At 34.8% G+C, this 13,923-nt stretch overlaps 1 protein-coding gene across 3 annotated transcripts; it reads right to left on the reverse strand.

Moving 5' to 3' along the window:
* Window positions 1–1,809: 1,809 nt before the first annotated feature.
* On the reverse strand, window positions 1,810–11,697 carry LOC107669663 (sodium-coupled neutral amino acid transporter 3-like). Of its 3 annotated transcripts, none has more exons than XM_016461994.1 (17): window positions 11,540–11,697; window positions 9,525–9,659; window positions 8,937–8,948; window positions 8,572–8,656; window positions 8,177–8,292; window positions 6,439–6,512; window positions 6,231–6,323; window positions 5,999–6,074; window positions 5,501–5,583; window positions 5,173–5,231; window positions 4,930–5,058; window positions 4,742–4,821; window positions 4,540–4,640; window positions 4,273–4,388; window positions 4,021–4,165; window positions 3,831–3,934; window positions 1,810–3,750 (listed from the first exon to the last, which is right to left on the reverse strand). In XM_016461994.1, the coding sequence occupies exons 2-17, from the start codon at window positions 9,587–9,589 to the stop codon at window positions 3,649–3,651; spliced, it is 1,440 nt and encodes a 479-aa protein (XP_016317480.1). In that variant the 5' UTR covers window positions 9,590–9,659; window positions 11,540–11,697; the 3' UTR covers window positions 1,810–3,648. The 3 variants fall into 3 exon arrangements, with proteins under 3 accessions (XP_016317480.1, XP_016317479.1, XP_016317481.1); XM_016461993.1 differs by having other exon boundaries at window positions 8,937–8,951; XM_016461995.1 differs by lacking the exon at window positions 8,937–8,948.
* Between the last annotated feature and the right edge of the window lie 2,226 nt (window positions 11,698–13,923).

Below are 13,923 nucleotides of genomic sequence, written 5' to 3' on the forward strand. Positions count from 1 at the left end.
AAATGGGGGCAAAAACAAAAGTGTTGCGTTTATAATTTTGTTCAGTGTATATAGTAGAGTCTATCATTGGAAACATGGTAGGCTATTAAAATAAAAAAACTGTGGTTACGATCTAGGGCGCCCCCTGCTGTCTACAAACCTACCTTGCAGGCCACGAATCTAATCATGAGTTTATTGCCTTAAAATTTACATTTTTAGGTGTTATTCATTGTTCTTACTTACTAGAATCCTTAAACCCAATATGAGTAACATCTGTGTAATAACAACCAAAACACATGCACAATTATAAATTATAAACAGCACAAATTTCATAAACATAGCCTGAACCACTGGTTTATGACAATTCAGTGATAGCTACAATTTCAATGTATCTTCGGGTAGACCACTAATAATCCGCGTTTGTGCGACCTACAGACTGTCACTGTGAATCAATGTTGCCAACTAATTTTCAGGGAATGTTGCTAAAAGCATGTAGATTTGTTGTTAAAAGTTGCTACATGACGTTGTGACGTTACATCAAATATGTAACAATGACGCAAAACCGCATCATTGCATAGAATGCACAATATATGATTCAAAATATGTTTATTTTGATTTGTTCATAACAATAATTTAAATTTAATATATATTATTTGTAAAAGTCATATAAACACGTGTTTATGATCAGATATTTTCATATTTAAATACTACACTGAATTATTAAACAGTTGCACATTTTTAAACAATTGCTTTTTATGTAGCTATTTTCTTATAAACTATAAAATGACACATTCCGAACAATTATAGGCCTAGTTTTAAGCAGTGTATTGGTAGTTAGTAAGCTACAGTTTAAGAAAAGTCCATAGGGCACAATGTACTGTGTTACAGTAATATGAAGGATTTTTTTCACAGGTGTTTTACCTGTATTTTAAATTATGCATTGTATTTTGTGTTTAAAGGAAATATCTGTAAACTTAACACATAATGCCCTGCCAGAAAAATTATCAGTACATTTTCTGTTTTTCTTACAGTGTATCTAACTGATCACCAATAATAGGAACAAACAATGTGTATCACAAATGAACAAATATTATTGAACTATTGCAGCTAGCAACTTGATTCACATGTCATCTCTGTACTGTTAAGTACTTCTCTCAAATCTCTACAGGCTGATGTGCTGCTTGGCTGGCTAGCTCATCAATATTTTTTTTCTTTTGTGTAATTTAGTGTAAATTTGATTCACTTTTCAAAAGTTGCTAAAAGTTGCCAAATTAATAAGAAAAAAAAAAAGAAAAAGCTACATTTGTTGCTAGGTGCTTTAAAAAAAAAAAAAAAGTTGCTAGGGCAGTCTGACTTTTCCGTAAATATTCGATTATATTGATACGCCAATAGGTGGCGACAAATAACCGTCTGTGAGCGAGTCCATTACTCATTTAATGAATCAGAATCATTTAGTCAAACGATTCAGACTCATTTGGGAATGAATTTACACTAGTGTGTTCGTGATGTTGCAAATACATAACATATATGGATTTTGGTTGGATTTTTATTTTTTATTTTTTGTTTTATATAATAAAACCAGTCGTTTTTACACAATCTTTCAACTTTATTATTCAGGATCAATGTGTTCAACAATAAATACATATATTTCTAAGCATTAACCACTGCGGAATGCTACAGTAGTGTCCATTTATTTTATGTCAGGCACTTTATAAAAAACAATCATGGGGAAATGTGAATTAAATTAAATGTAAATCTATTAATAAGCTTCCCACTAACTATTGATCCGTTAAGTATTACGTTTCATTTTCTCTCACCATTCAAGTTCAATATGTGCAGAAAAAGAATGTAGAATGTGTACAGAGAATATGTACACTGATGTACAATTAATTGAAGGTTTCTTTCATTTCACAAACAATATGTACATAAAAGACTATACAAAATAACCATACATGTCGACATTTATGATAAAGTAGGCCCTAGTTGTAATGTCCAGCAGGAAACAATTTGACTCCTGGTCCATGTAAACTCACAGATACTGATGAGGAGGAGTAACACAGATGGGCATAGTATGACCACAGAAACATTTCAGTGAGCTTATGGTTGATAATAAATTCTGCAGGCCCATCAATGCTGTTTTGTGCTGTAGTGACCTTTCACAAAAAAATAAATAAATAAATATCAACATCATTCATTGTCCGGCCCATTTCTGGAGTGGTTTTGTCACTGAAACACGTCACCATGTAAACCACAAATAAATTATTCCAACAACATTTTGTTAAAAGTTTGTTAAAAGTAGCCTATGCTCATTTTCAAGATGTTCAAAAAGTATTTCCAATTATACAACAAACAAAATGACATACAACATTTCTGTGTGTTTCTGGAATACTACTAGATAATTAGTATTCAGACATTTATATTCCTTCTCCTCTCTAAAACAGAGTAAATAAATGTTGTCATATGATGGTGACGAGAACTGCACTAAACACTAATTGTGTACTGTAAGACATCTTGTACTGTAGATTTCATTTCTTTGATGTTGTAACAAGACAAAAAAATACCAATAAATACATTAACTTCTGGTTCTTCCTCTGACATTGAAGCATTGTGCTTAAACAATGCTGGAATTCATCACAAAACTAACACTCTTCCTAATTAAATAATGTTATAAACTGCTTTTAGGAATGTTGAATAATAGAACTGCCTATTATTCATCAAAAATGAAATGTGTTCATTTTTTTTTCATGTTATTGTGGCTCAGTGGTAGAGCATTGTGTTAGCAGTGCAAAAGGTTGTGGGTTCGATTCCCAGGGATCACACATACTGGTAACAAATGTATAACCTGAATATACTGTAAGTCAAAGCATCTGCTAAATGTGTAAATTATTATTATTAATTAAATTATGAAACTAACTGAAATTCACATGCAGTGGGGTCCAGAGGTTTGAGACCAAACTGAATATGTGGGATTCAAAATCAAAATTAACTAAAATGTTAAAGGATTAGTTTTAGGATAAAAATCAAAACAAAAAATACATATATTTGAAGATTATGATTAAATTAAGTTGTTTAGGACCATCAGATTGTAACATTCCACTTGTTGTTATGCTGATAATATTGTTTTTAGAATGAAAATTGTGTATTAAACTAGAATTTTCAGTAATAAAAGATTTTTGGACCCCAAAATATGCACTATGAGCTGTAGAAAACGGACTCTGTAACTGTAAAATTGCTCTGTGTAGAAGGAGGTAGACTTCAAACTGCATGTTTACAACTTTGGCAATATAGATGAGTGAATTCTCATCTCAGTTTCACAGTTTTCCATCAGTATTGTGTAGTTTAGGAAGTTCCATCTGCCAGTCATAACAGCAATACCTTTGTGTGTAAAATTGGCTTTCATTAAAAATTCCATAAATATTTTCAAAATGTTCTTAGAGCATCATAGCTTTAATTATTATTAAGATCATATGTTACCACTCTTCTTTGCATTCTTCTTGAAGTTAGGTAACTAGCCATTTTTCATTTTGGACATACTGAAATTGAGGAGTTGACTTGTTTGATATCTATCAAACTAAATGAAACTGAACCTGGTGCAGAGGTTGCAGGTTCAAGAGTTTTGTGTTCTGTATTAGATTTGGTCTTTAAGTGTTGGAATCCAGTTGTGCTCTCTCAGTGGCCACCCGACGTCTTCTTTCCGGTGACCCACTCTATTATGATGAACGTAATGCTCATAATCATGAAGATGAAACCCAGTGTCACAAATGCAATTGCCTGGAAAACATAACACAAAGTGAGAAAAAAAAGAAGCCATATATCTATGAGAATGTACTTACATTCTGTCTGATTCTCACTTGGATCTTTGGTCGAGATTTCAACGGCTCCTGTTCTTCAGGGACGATGCAAATGTAGAATATTCCCGGAAGAATGAAAATGAGGCTGGGAGCAGATGTGGCACCTAAAACAAAAATCATTCAGCTCAGTTCGGTATTTGTATTATGTTCATGTGACCGTTAAATCCTCTATGTGGCAGATCTGACTTACCGATGAAGCCGAAGATGTCACGAATGTTGGGCACAAAGATGACGAGCAGGTTGACTAAGAAGAGGAGGCATACAGCGATGGAGATGTGACGCACCCAGTGGAAAGGCTTATCAGGGAAAAGAAGCTGCAAGACGGCACGACGAATCTAGAGAAAAACAATGCAGCACTGTCAACACCCAACCAGCACGATTATGAGGAATTATATGCAAGCAATAACTAATGAGCCAGGAAAACCAGAAAAAATTGAAGTACCGGGAAAAGGACCACGGGAACGGTCAGTGTCACTGCTATCAACACAGCCAGCCGAACACACAGCATCAGGGTGTCTTTTTTACTGTACATCTCCAGAAGCTCTGACTTCACATTTCCTGCACATATGTAGACACACAGTGATTGTTAAAACTTTTTCAAATATCACAAACCTTGAAATTCTGGTACTTTGATCATTATTTACAATTTATTAATTTATAATTATAAATAATTTATTATTTGATTATTTGTTTGTAAAGTTTCTCTTACCATAGAAGGTAAGGTAGCCAAAGATGGCAGTCACCAGGTACATGACAAACATGGTCAAAATGGAGATATTAGCAACCTTTTGCATGCGTTTCTTGCTTGGACTGAAATAACAAGGAAACAAAAAAGCAAATATATCAGTACATAAAAAAAAAAAGATTTTTAAAGCCAATGTGAATGAACAAAAGTGCAATTCCAGTCTTACTTTTTGAGTTCTGTGTAAATGGGCAACACTTCGGGGTGACACACAAAAGCAAACGCTATAATGGGAATGGTAAAAGCAGTCTGTGAGGAATAAAAAACATGAAATTAACTGATAAATTCACTGTGTTTAATGTGAAGCAAAAAGGACACATGATAATAATTGTCTGATTTGCAGTTTACATCTCTAACCTGTGGGTTGATAGTTATAAGTTTGGCTTCACACATGCCATCGGTGGAGTTGTATATGCTTTCAGTGGGCACAGTTTTGTTATAGCTGTGTTCCCCAGGACACTCTGTGACAAACTTCTTGTAGATGACCTAATAAGACACAATGGAGAGAGATGCTTTTATTTGTCATAACTACATGTCAGTCATTATTTATGTAGACTGGTGTTTTTATACTGTATGTAGGTGGATCGAAAGTGGACTTACAGATATGAGGAAGAAGACCATGCAGCTGAGAGAGAAACCACTGGTGTAGCCCAGATACCCTAAAATAAATGCATAAATACATAATAAATGCATGTACAGCGAAAAGCCAATAGCGTTGATTCCTTCGCCCATGAAATTTTGCCGAGCAACGGTAAATGTTAAACGACTTTGAATTTAAAAGCGGCGTTTGGTACACTCAACACAGATCTTTAGTGCAGACGTGTAGGCTAAATGTTTGATTGTGATTATTATGAAATATAATGGAATGACAAATGACAGAGACAGAAAACAAAATGAAAGAATGAGATGAAAGGAGGCAGGAACCTACCAAGTCGTTTCATCAATGCCAAGGGAAGAATGACCAAGACACTAATGATAATGATGAGATACCTCCCATCAACAAACCAGTAACTGACAAAGAGAATAAATGTAAATGTTTTGCACAACATATGTCAGAAGGAGTGATATGATTATGAAAAGCAGTCAGAAAGTACACTTCAGATTTTGTTTTAGCTGCATGCACCGAGAGTTATAAATTAAACAAAAATGAAATACAGTGAGGTCCAAAGTCTATTTAGAATTTAAGAAGGATCCATATTGAGAACACCTGACCTTTGATACAAAGGATTTGACATGCTCAATGTCACAAATTTGCTTATTTGAATTAGTGACCTTGAAATAGTATATAATCTATAGTGCAAAATAGTTCTCACTCATTTTACATCAGGTTTATTTGTTTGATCCTTTTCAGAATCTTAAAACTTTTACAGTTTTGAACCTCACTGTATCCAGCACATCAGGATCAGTACTGTGTTCTGGTACTCACTCTGAGTTATCTGGCAGAAGACCCTGAATAATATGAGGTAACTCTATTTTCACAATGAACAGGTAACTGGACATTGCTGTTGGATGAAAGAAAGAAACATTGAGTGTTGTAGTACATCTGTATTCAGTGCTCATATTGTTTTAAGTGGTTATCCCTGACTTTGCTTTATCAGCTGTCATGTCTTTTTGACATTGTGAGTAACTACTGAAATGTATAATACATTTAATTTTACCTCCAATGTTGTTCAGTGTTATAATGCATGCTGCTAATATTTTCCCAGGTCGACCAAATGCACGGTTTCCGAGCTGTTCATATGCACGGATCCCTACACACACAAACAAACAGAATGGAAAGTTCAGAAAAAAGTCATGATGCAATTTTAACATAGAGTGTGATGTTATCAGGATTGTCTTGGAGATAAAAAATAAAATGTTTCTCACCAACCACTCCTGCACTCTTCAGAAGCAGGTGTATGGAGTAGGCAGAGAGAATAGCCATGCTTGTCAACAGGAGTCTGCAAACAGGTTACACAAATAATGAAACTAAGCAACAGCAGCAGAAAGCAACTTCCCATGTGGACTGCGAGAATAGTTCACCCAAAATTTAACCACCTCATTTTGTTCCAAACATGTATGTCTTTCTGTCTTTGGTGGAGTAAAAATGAAAGTCAAAGAGTTCCAAAACAAAATTGGAATCCACTGACATTCACTGTATAGAAAAAAAAATGAGATATTTTAAAAATAGGTTTGAAACAACATGAGGGTGAGTAAATGATGATAGAATTTACATTTTTGGGTGACTTTCAATTTAATAACCTGCGTAGATGGATATTCAGTGAAATCTTTTTCCCACAACATTATTTCTTATAGATTGTCAGACTCATCAGCCGGTCATTTGACTTTCAGTAGTGCTAATGTAATCACGATTAGGCGGCACAAACTGCAGTTTGATCAGGGATATTATCACCAGTCGACAAGGAGATGACAGAGGAGACACAAATCTAACCCCTAATCTCATTAATGACGCATTAGACAAGCTGGGAGTGTAATTCTTTAGAGTACAACTAACAACAACACCGTCACACACACACACAAAAAAAAAAGACTGTACTAAAGGCATGCAAAATAAGTCAATGACGTGTACTATTAGCTAACATTTTCCCCTATTTGCATATTGCTGAATGTTTAGATTGGCAGTAAGTTTTTTGTTGTTGTTGTTTTAGCTGTTGAGATCGAAACTATACTAGAAAACTTTTTTATTTTTTTCTTCTCTCTCTCTCTTTTTGTACAACAAGCTGCTTGAAAAGCCTGGCTGAGCTAGACAGACAGACAGAGATACAGAAAGACAGACAGGCTTTGGTTTGATTACAGATTACAGTAGGCTATTTATAACCCTCTCAGGTCTGATCTGTAAGCTGTGCATGTCCGTGTGTCACATCATAGACAAACACAGTGACATTTAAGCTCCCTAGTACACAAATAAAACCCTGTCATTCACAAGGATAAGCAATTGCATTTGTTCCATCAAGGAGCATAGTTCTATTTTGTTGTTTTATAGTGTATCAGAACTTGATAATTCATCCTAGCACTGGATTTGTAAGGAACATGGTACATGGAGGCAGTGAAATTGAAAGAATGAATTTTTAGCACTGGGTTTGCCCGACTCCTCCTCACAGCGGCCTCTAAGTTACATGATACATCATCCAAGAAAAAACATGCAAATATTTTGTATTGACTTAGCATCTGTAAGGCTGGTTGTGACTGGCACATGTACGTGACAGAGGCACGCTGGAGTATGGCTATATGCCTACAGTTAAATGCAGGTGGACACAAAGAAGCCTTAATGCTTGGTCAGACACGCATATGGAACACACGCATTCCCTCCATACTAACTGAAGCTAATGAATAAAAGGCAGCCAAATGCCAAAGAGAGACTTATTCCACTTCTCTAGAACCTGAAATGTTCTGTTTACATTTTTAACTATGAGCACATACCAGAAAGACTAGAGAGTCTTCAACTCACGATTTACACACAGTACTTTTTTTGTTTATGACATAAAAGAAACACTAGAACTCATTTTTTACTATCACACCTTTAATAACCTTTATTTTTCTTATGTATTTATACCATAAATCAACCTAAATGCAAATGCTTGATTGGAAGTGTAGTTTGACTTACACAAAAAGGATGATTCCGGTGTTGGCCATGGCGTAAGCCAGTCCCAGAATTCCACTGCCCAAAATGGCGTTACTGAGGTTGAAAATAGACATTCCGAAAGAAGTCTTTCCCACAAACTGCAATGAAAGTTGAATGTTGTGTTAGTCATGAATTGTATATCTATTTATCTGAATAGGTTCTTTTAACTTAAATAGTAGATTCACTTTTTCTGTGTATTAACTCCACAAACAATTATTAGGACGGAGTAGTTAGAAGTTATTCCTACTGTTACACATTATACTTAACTGTAATATAGAGTGTCTATGTTTGTGAGTCTTTTACATCATTCTAATCAGTTTCACCCAGCCTTATACAGTAAGTTTTTGTGAAGGCAGTTCTGAAATCTGGATACTCACATCTGTAAACTGAATCTCTATCTTTCCATTGCTCTTATTGGGGAGGAAGGTATCACCCTCTGTTATGTTTTCAAGGGCATCGAATCTGTGTAATATAAGCAAAATGATTTTGTTTTGTTTTGTTTTGTTTGCAAAGTAACAATGATACATTTGAATTGCTCTGTTTTGAGCTCTATTTCATCTTGCATTGGAAATGTTTTTTTTTTTAATGCAGGAAATGAGGCAGCTACTGAATCACTTTTTGACCTTTTAGCAGGTGAGGACTCTTAAGATATAAGATTTATTCGTAATTGCATTAATGCAGCAGGTTTGTGAATGCTGTATTAATAAATGCCTTTAAAACAGCGGCTGCAAGCTCAAATTACCTGGTTACTGGACTGCTTTTTATTTAAAAAAAATGTGTTAATTGAATTGTTAATAAAGCTGAAATAAAATAAAATATTAGATGAAAACATGTATAATAAATGTAAGTACTAAAACTACTAACTGATAACATACTGATTACTAACTGATACTAACGGAAATAAAAATTAAAACTAAATATTTAAATGATACTTTATTAAAAACGAAAACTAATAAAAATGACAACATAAATTATTAGAAATTACACTAAAATGAAAATGAAATAGAAAATATAAAAATAAAAAGGTAATTTAAAATATTAATAAAAATACTGATTTGGTTTAATATATTATATATAACATACATGTATGAGATAACATTACTGGCTAAACCAACATGCAAGTGAAAATTGACCTGAGGTCTGATTTAATGATAGTCTATTAACACCTGAGATTAAGATCCCTACTAGCTTTCAAACAAAGCTTTGCTTTAGGCAGAAAAGGTTACAAACTAAAAGATATGATGTCATGTAAAATTTCTGAACTTTTAAAGCAGTAACTTTTTTTTCTGAGATAGTTCCTCTTGTGTTGATGTTGAAATGTGAAACGTACCCATTCTCAGGAATTCTGTCAGGGCTGAGATCCTGGTGACCGTTTGATGTTTTCTGTAGTTCCATTTTAAACTGTACAATGCTTAACAATCCTCTAAAGAACACTGTCTGCAAGGTCAAGCTCTGTCAACACAATCTGAAACACAGAAAAAGGTTCTAGGATAAATGATCATATTACTGACAACTGAAATCAATGTGAAACATAAGTGCTTTGCTGAAAAAAGTGCAAAAATGTCAAAAATCTGGAACATAAATTGCAGATCCATGCTCAGATCCGCTTAAGCAATGAGATCAGTGACAATCACTTGTTGCATTTTTCTTAATTATGTGCAACAGGACCATAACCTTCATGTAAATAATTTCAAGGTCGAGGAGAAGGCAGGGGAAAAGTAATGGTAAAAACGTTCTTCAGAGCATTACTGCACGCTAAAAACACCTAATGGAAAGATGAGCCTTGATAGAGAACAGCTGTGAGTGTCTGTGTGCGTATATTCCCCCTTCATCATCAAATTCAGGCTGGTAAGTTAGTTGTGGGCAGTACTCTGCAGTTCTGTGTTTTTAAAGCTTGATAATTTTAATATGTGGGAGGTGCAATTACATGCAGGTTAAAGTTACTAGAGTAGTAACCTAAAAACTAAATATATTCAGATCTTCCCAAAAAAGAAGAGTATCATGCTATTGCGAATTCAGCTGACTGTTTTCACACAGGTTTCCTGTACACGATTGCCATTGGTCAGGTGAATGGATAACTCTGCCTCCAAATTCTTAATTTTGTTTAAGCCATTGTTGCTGTGTTTAGTTGGTCGGGATGCTTAACCAGGAGGTCAAGGTTTTACTGGTTAGCATGGCCCTATGGTAACAGCTTTCTCTAAGTATTACAGGCCTATAGGTCAACTATTTAACCATTAAAAATTGCAATCAAGTACTTAATATGTGATTACGTACATTACATTATTTAAAATGTAAAGTAAAACTTTTAATTTGACAAAGTGCACTTTTTTAAAAAGTGGAAACTTTTAAAGAAAATTAAATTTACTTAAGTGGTCTTTTATTTCATTAATATTATATTTAACATTTAAAAAATACTTTTTAACAATTTTAAGTACACTAAAGTGCACACTGAATACAATTTAAGTGCTCATCTCTTTCACAAGGGTAATTAATCATGAAGCTATAGTGTTGATGGACACACCACAGTGTGAGACATATGTTATGATTATAAATAAACCAAGAATTGTATGTGTATATCATATAGGCATCTTTTAGTACAAATAGCATGGCTGATGCAACTTTTCTTAAGCTTGCACTCTCAGCATGGCAAGGAAACATTGTGAAAAATGTGCCAGTTCTTGTAGGTCAGGAAATACTTAAGTCTTAATCTGTCTTTCAGGATACGGGCAGCAGTAGCCTTATTAGGGAAAATGTCTGTATTCATTCTGTGCTTTATTTTGGTTTTGACGCCGAATTCCCTGAATACGTTAAGTCTTGCCAAAAGCTTGGCAAGCACAGAACTTCAGTCTTTAGTGGTCAAGCTACTAGCAAAATAAGTCAGTGAATATAAAATATCAGAAATTTATTTAGCTTTAGAGCCACAAATTAATTAATGCTCCATTCAAAACACTATATTTAAGACCACCATCATACTCTTTACAATCTATTATGTGCTTGTTTAAAGACAAGAGATATACAGTTCAATTGAAGTGTACTTTAACAGTGTTCCATCATCCATAAAGTAAAATATGTCTATGGAAAAGAGGTTAACGCAAAAGTTACTCGTGACAAACCATCAACTCACTGCCAAAATGAACAACTGGTGTGAAATAAAGCATGAAGTGAATAAAACATCTTACAGAAACTGTAAAACAAGGGAAGTTAATCCTGTGAGGCAAGTCTTGGCCACATGACTCCTGTCTGATGCAAGACTTTATCTGTATTGAAACAGAATGAACCTCCCTACACACCCTTATTCAAACACATTGTATTCCAGCAGGAAGTGGACGTTGAGAAAGTACTCACCACTGTGGGATAAAGAGAAACCTTGAGAAATGTCAAAAGTCTCTAAGTGTAGCTACGTGGTATCCTGAGGTCAGAGAGTCCTCATTCATTCGTTTGTTTCTGTGTTGCCTCAGTGAAGTTGTCCAAGCTTGTGTGAGAACACATTCAGAGCTCACCTGTGTCCTGAGACGGGGGAGGGGAGGAGATTAACTCCTGTGTGGAGGAGTGGACATGTGTCTATATTTAGGGACGCCCTGGCACGATGCCACCATCTTAACACTCTCTTATACGTTAAAAATAGTGAATCGGCAGAGGTTTGTTATGTATGCGTATGCTTATGCATGAATACAAATTATAATATGGTAGAAAAAAGACATTCAGGCATTAGAGTACTGATGAATGTTCACGTTGGAAATGTTTAACAATTTGGTGGATTGTTTAATATGGGTGGGGTATAAAGTTGGGTAAGGGGTTATAAAGTATGTGGGAGAAGGTAGGGGATTGTTGGTAAGTGTGTGTGTGTGTGTGTGTGTGTGTGTGTGTGTGACACGTGGCCATTTGGTCACAAGTGTTTACTTTTAGCTATAATAAAAAGATTGATATTAAAAATGTTGTGTGTTTATCGTCATCAAACAGGATGTTCTCACACAAAGACTAGCATCTTGACAGGAACTAACATACAGTATATAACACATGTGGGCCTCACTCACAGCAAGCTATTGTTGTAATGCCTTGTGGGTAAAACAAAGCTTTACACGGGACTCAAAACACTAGATGTTATCAAGTCTAATGGTCTATACTTATTATATTGGAGGAAACATAATCTATTGTTATTTTCTGGTAACTCGCCTAAGACATGTCAAATTCTGAGAAATTCAGTTGAACAATATCAGTGATCCAACACAAGATAAACTCTGTGATATCTCACAAGAACAGACTCTTCAAGAAATGCCTCTGTCAACATTCACTGAAACGTTATAACCGGTCACAAAGTACCATTACGTACTGTTGACATTAAACACCTTTATGCCAAAGTGGAACTGAAATCCTACAGCTATGACGCATTTTAAACCAGTGAAGTGGCTTTTGAAGCTCTGAATATATGTGAAAAATAAAACTGCTGCATGGAAATGTGGTGGATTGTATAATATTCAATCTTATTCCATCACTTCAATCTCTATTCACCCCACATCCTGTCTACATCTCATGTGAATCCTGTGAATCTGAAGTTTGTGTGTGAGTATTTGAGTATAAGAGCGAGAAAATGCTATAAATATGATAAATATGCCAATTCATAATCCATATCAACCAAGTGCCACTGTAAACAAGGGACATTCAAATTTAAGTCTATTTTAGAATCTAGATATACTGTATATGCATGGTAGTCTGTACAACAGCAGCCATTACAATTATACTGTATGAGAAATATACAATAATTCTACTATGATTAAATGGAGAAACAGTGTACAGATCCATGTGAACCTACAGACAATTGTGTGATTGTTCTCTGAGCTGCTTCTGTCATGAATTATTGCTGCTTTCGGCTATATAGATGGCCACATTGTCTTTCTACTTCCTTCTCAGAGAATATCTCATGAATGGTGCTAACAATTAATCAAGAAACAAATTAACTAGTTATTATTAACTAGTGACTCTATATAAAGAAACCATTAGACAACTGTCCACTATGTTGTTTGTACTGACATACTGCTGAGAGAATATTTGAGAGATAATGTCGTTTTCTTACCTTTTGATACTTTAATTAAAAATCTTCAATGTAGGGCACAAAAAGATCTTCCATCTTCCGTATATAAAAAGAGAAGAATTATGGTTTGATGCTCCTAGATGGTTCTTGAATATGTCATCTAATACAGACAGATGGAGTGAAAGGGAGAGACAGAGAACTTGAAAGACAGAAAGATGGTAGAATTTAGTAAGGGAAGTTTTAAACCACACCTTCGATTCTAAAAAAGAGCGGGACTTCCAGTTTGTCCCGCCCGCTTCTCAAGTCAGTTGTTCTGAATCTCACTTCTCTTTCTTTCCCTTTGTGTGTACATACCTACAGCCAAGAAGTGAGCTAAATCAGACAAAACCTCATTATGAAGGCATTTGATTCTTGAGTCTTGATTGGGAGAAAAAAATGGGCCATGTTCTCTGTTTAATTAAGGGCATCATCCAGACCAGGAATGAGAATTTTCTTTCTAAATTTTCATTGTGAGCATACTACTCACACTATTCATAGTATAGAATAGTGCATAAATATGTGAATTGAGACACACCTCTTCTGTTGCATTTGTACTGTTTTGGCTTTGTAAGGCAGAACAGCAAAGGAATATCACGCTTCTGGCCAGGAATTTCAAGGGAGCTCATTTACTTAGCATTTAGCAGACAAACAGTAGGGTTGT

This window comes from Sinocyclocheilus anshuiensis, unplaced genomic scaffold, assembly GCF_001515605.1.
Source record: "Sinocyclocheilus anshuiensis isolate Anshui unplaced genomic scaffold, SAMN03320099.WGS_v1.1 scaffold80, whole genome shotgun sequence".
Classification (NCBI taxonomy): Eukaryota; Metazoa; Chordata; class Actinopteri; order Cypriniformes; family Cyprinidae; genus Sinocyclocheilus; species Sinocyclocheilus anshuiensis.

Excerpts from the sequence above, each read along its gene's own strand:
- LOC107669663 (XM_016461993.1), bottom strand. The coding sequence starts at position 9,589 with ATGGAACTACAGAAAACATCAAACGGTCACCAGGATCTCAGCCCTGAC. Across the intron at positions 5,584-5,998 it reads CTTCTGCCAGATAACTCAGA|TTACTGGTTTGTTGATGGGA; the intron begins GTGAGTACCAGA and ends TCTCTTTGTCAG. Across the intron at positions 4,822-4,929 it reads TTATAACTATCAACCCACAG|ACTGCTTTTACCATTCCCAT; the intron begins GTTAGAGATGTA and ends TATTCCTCACAG.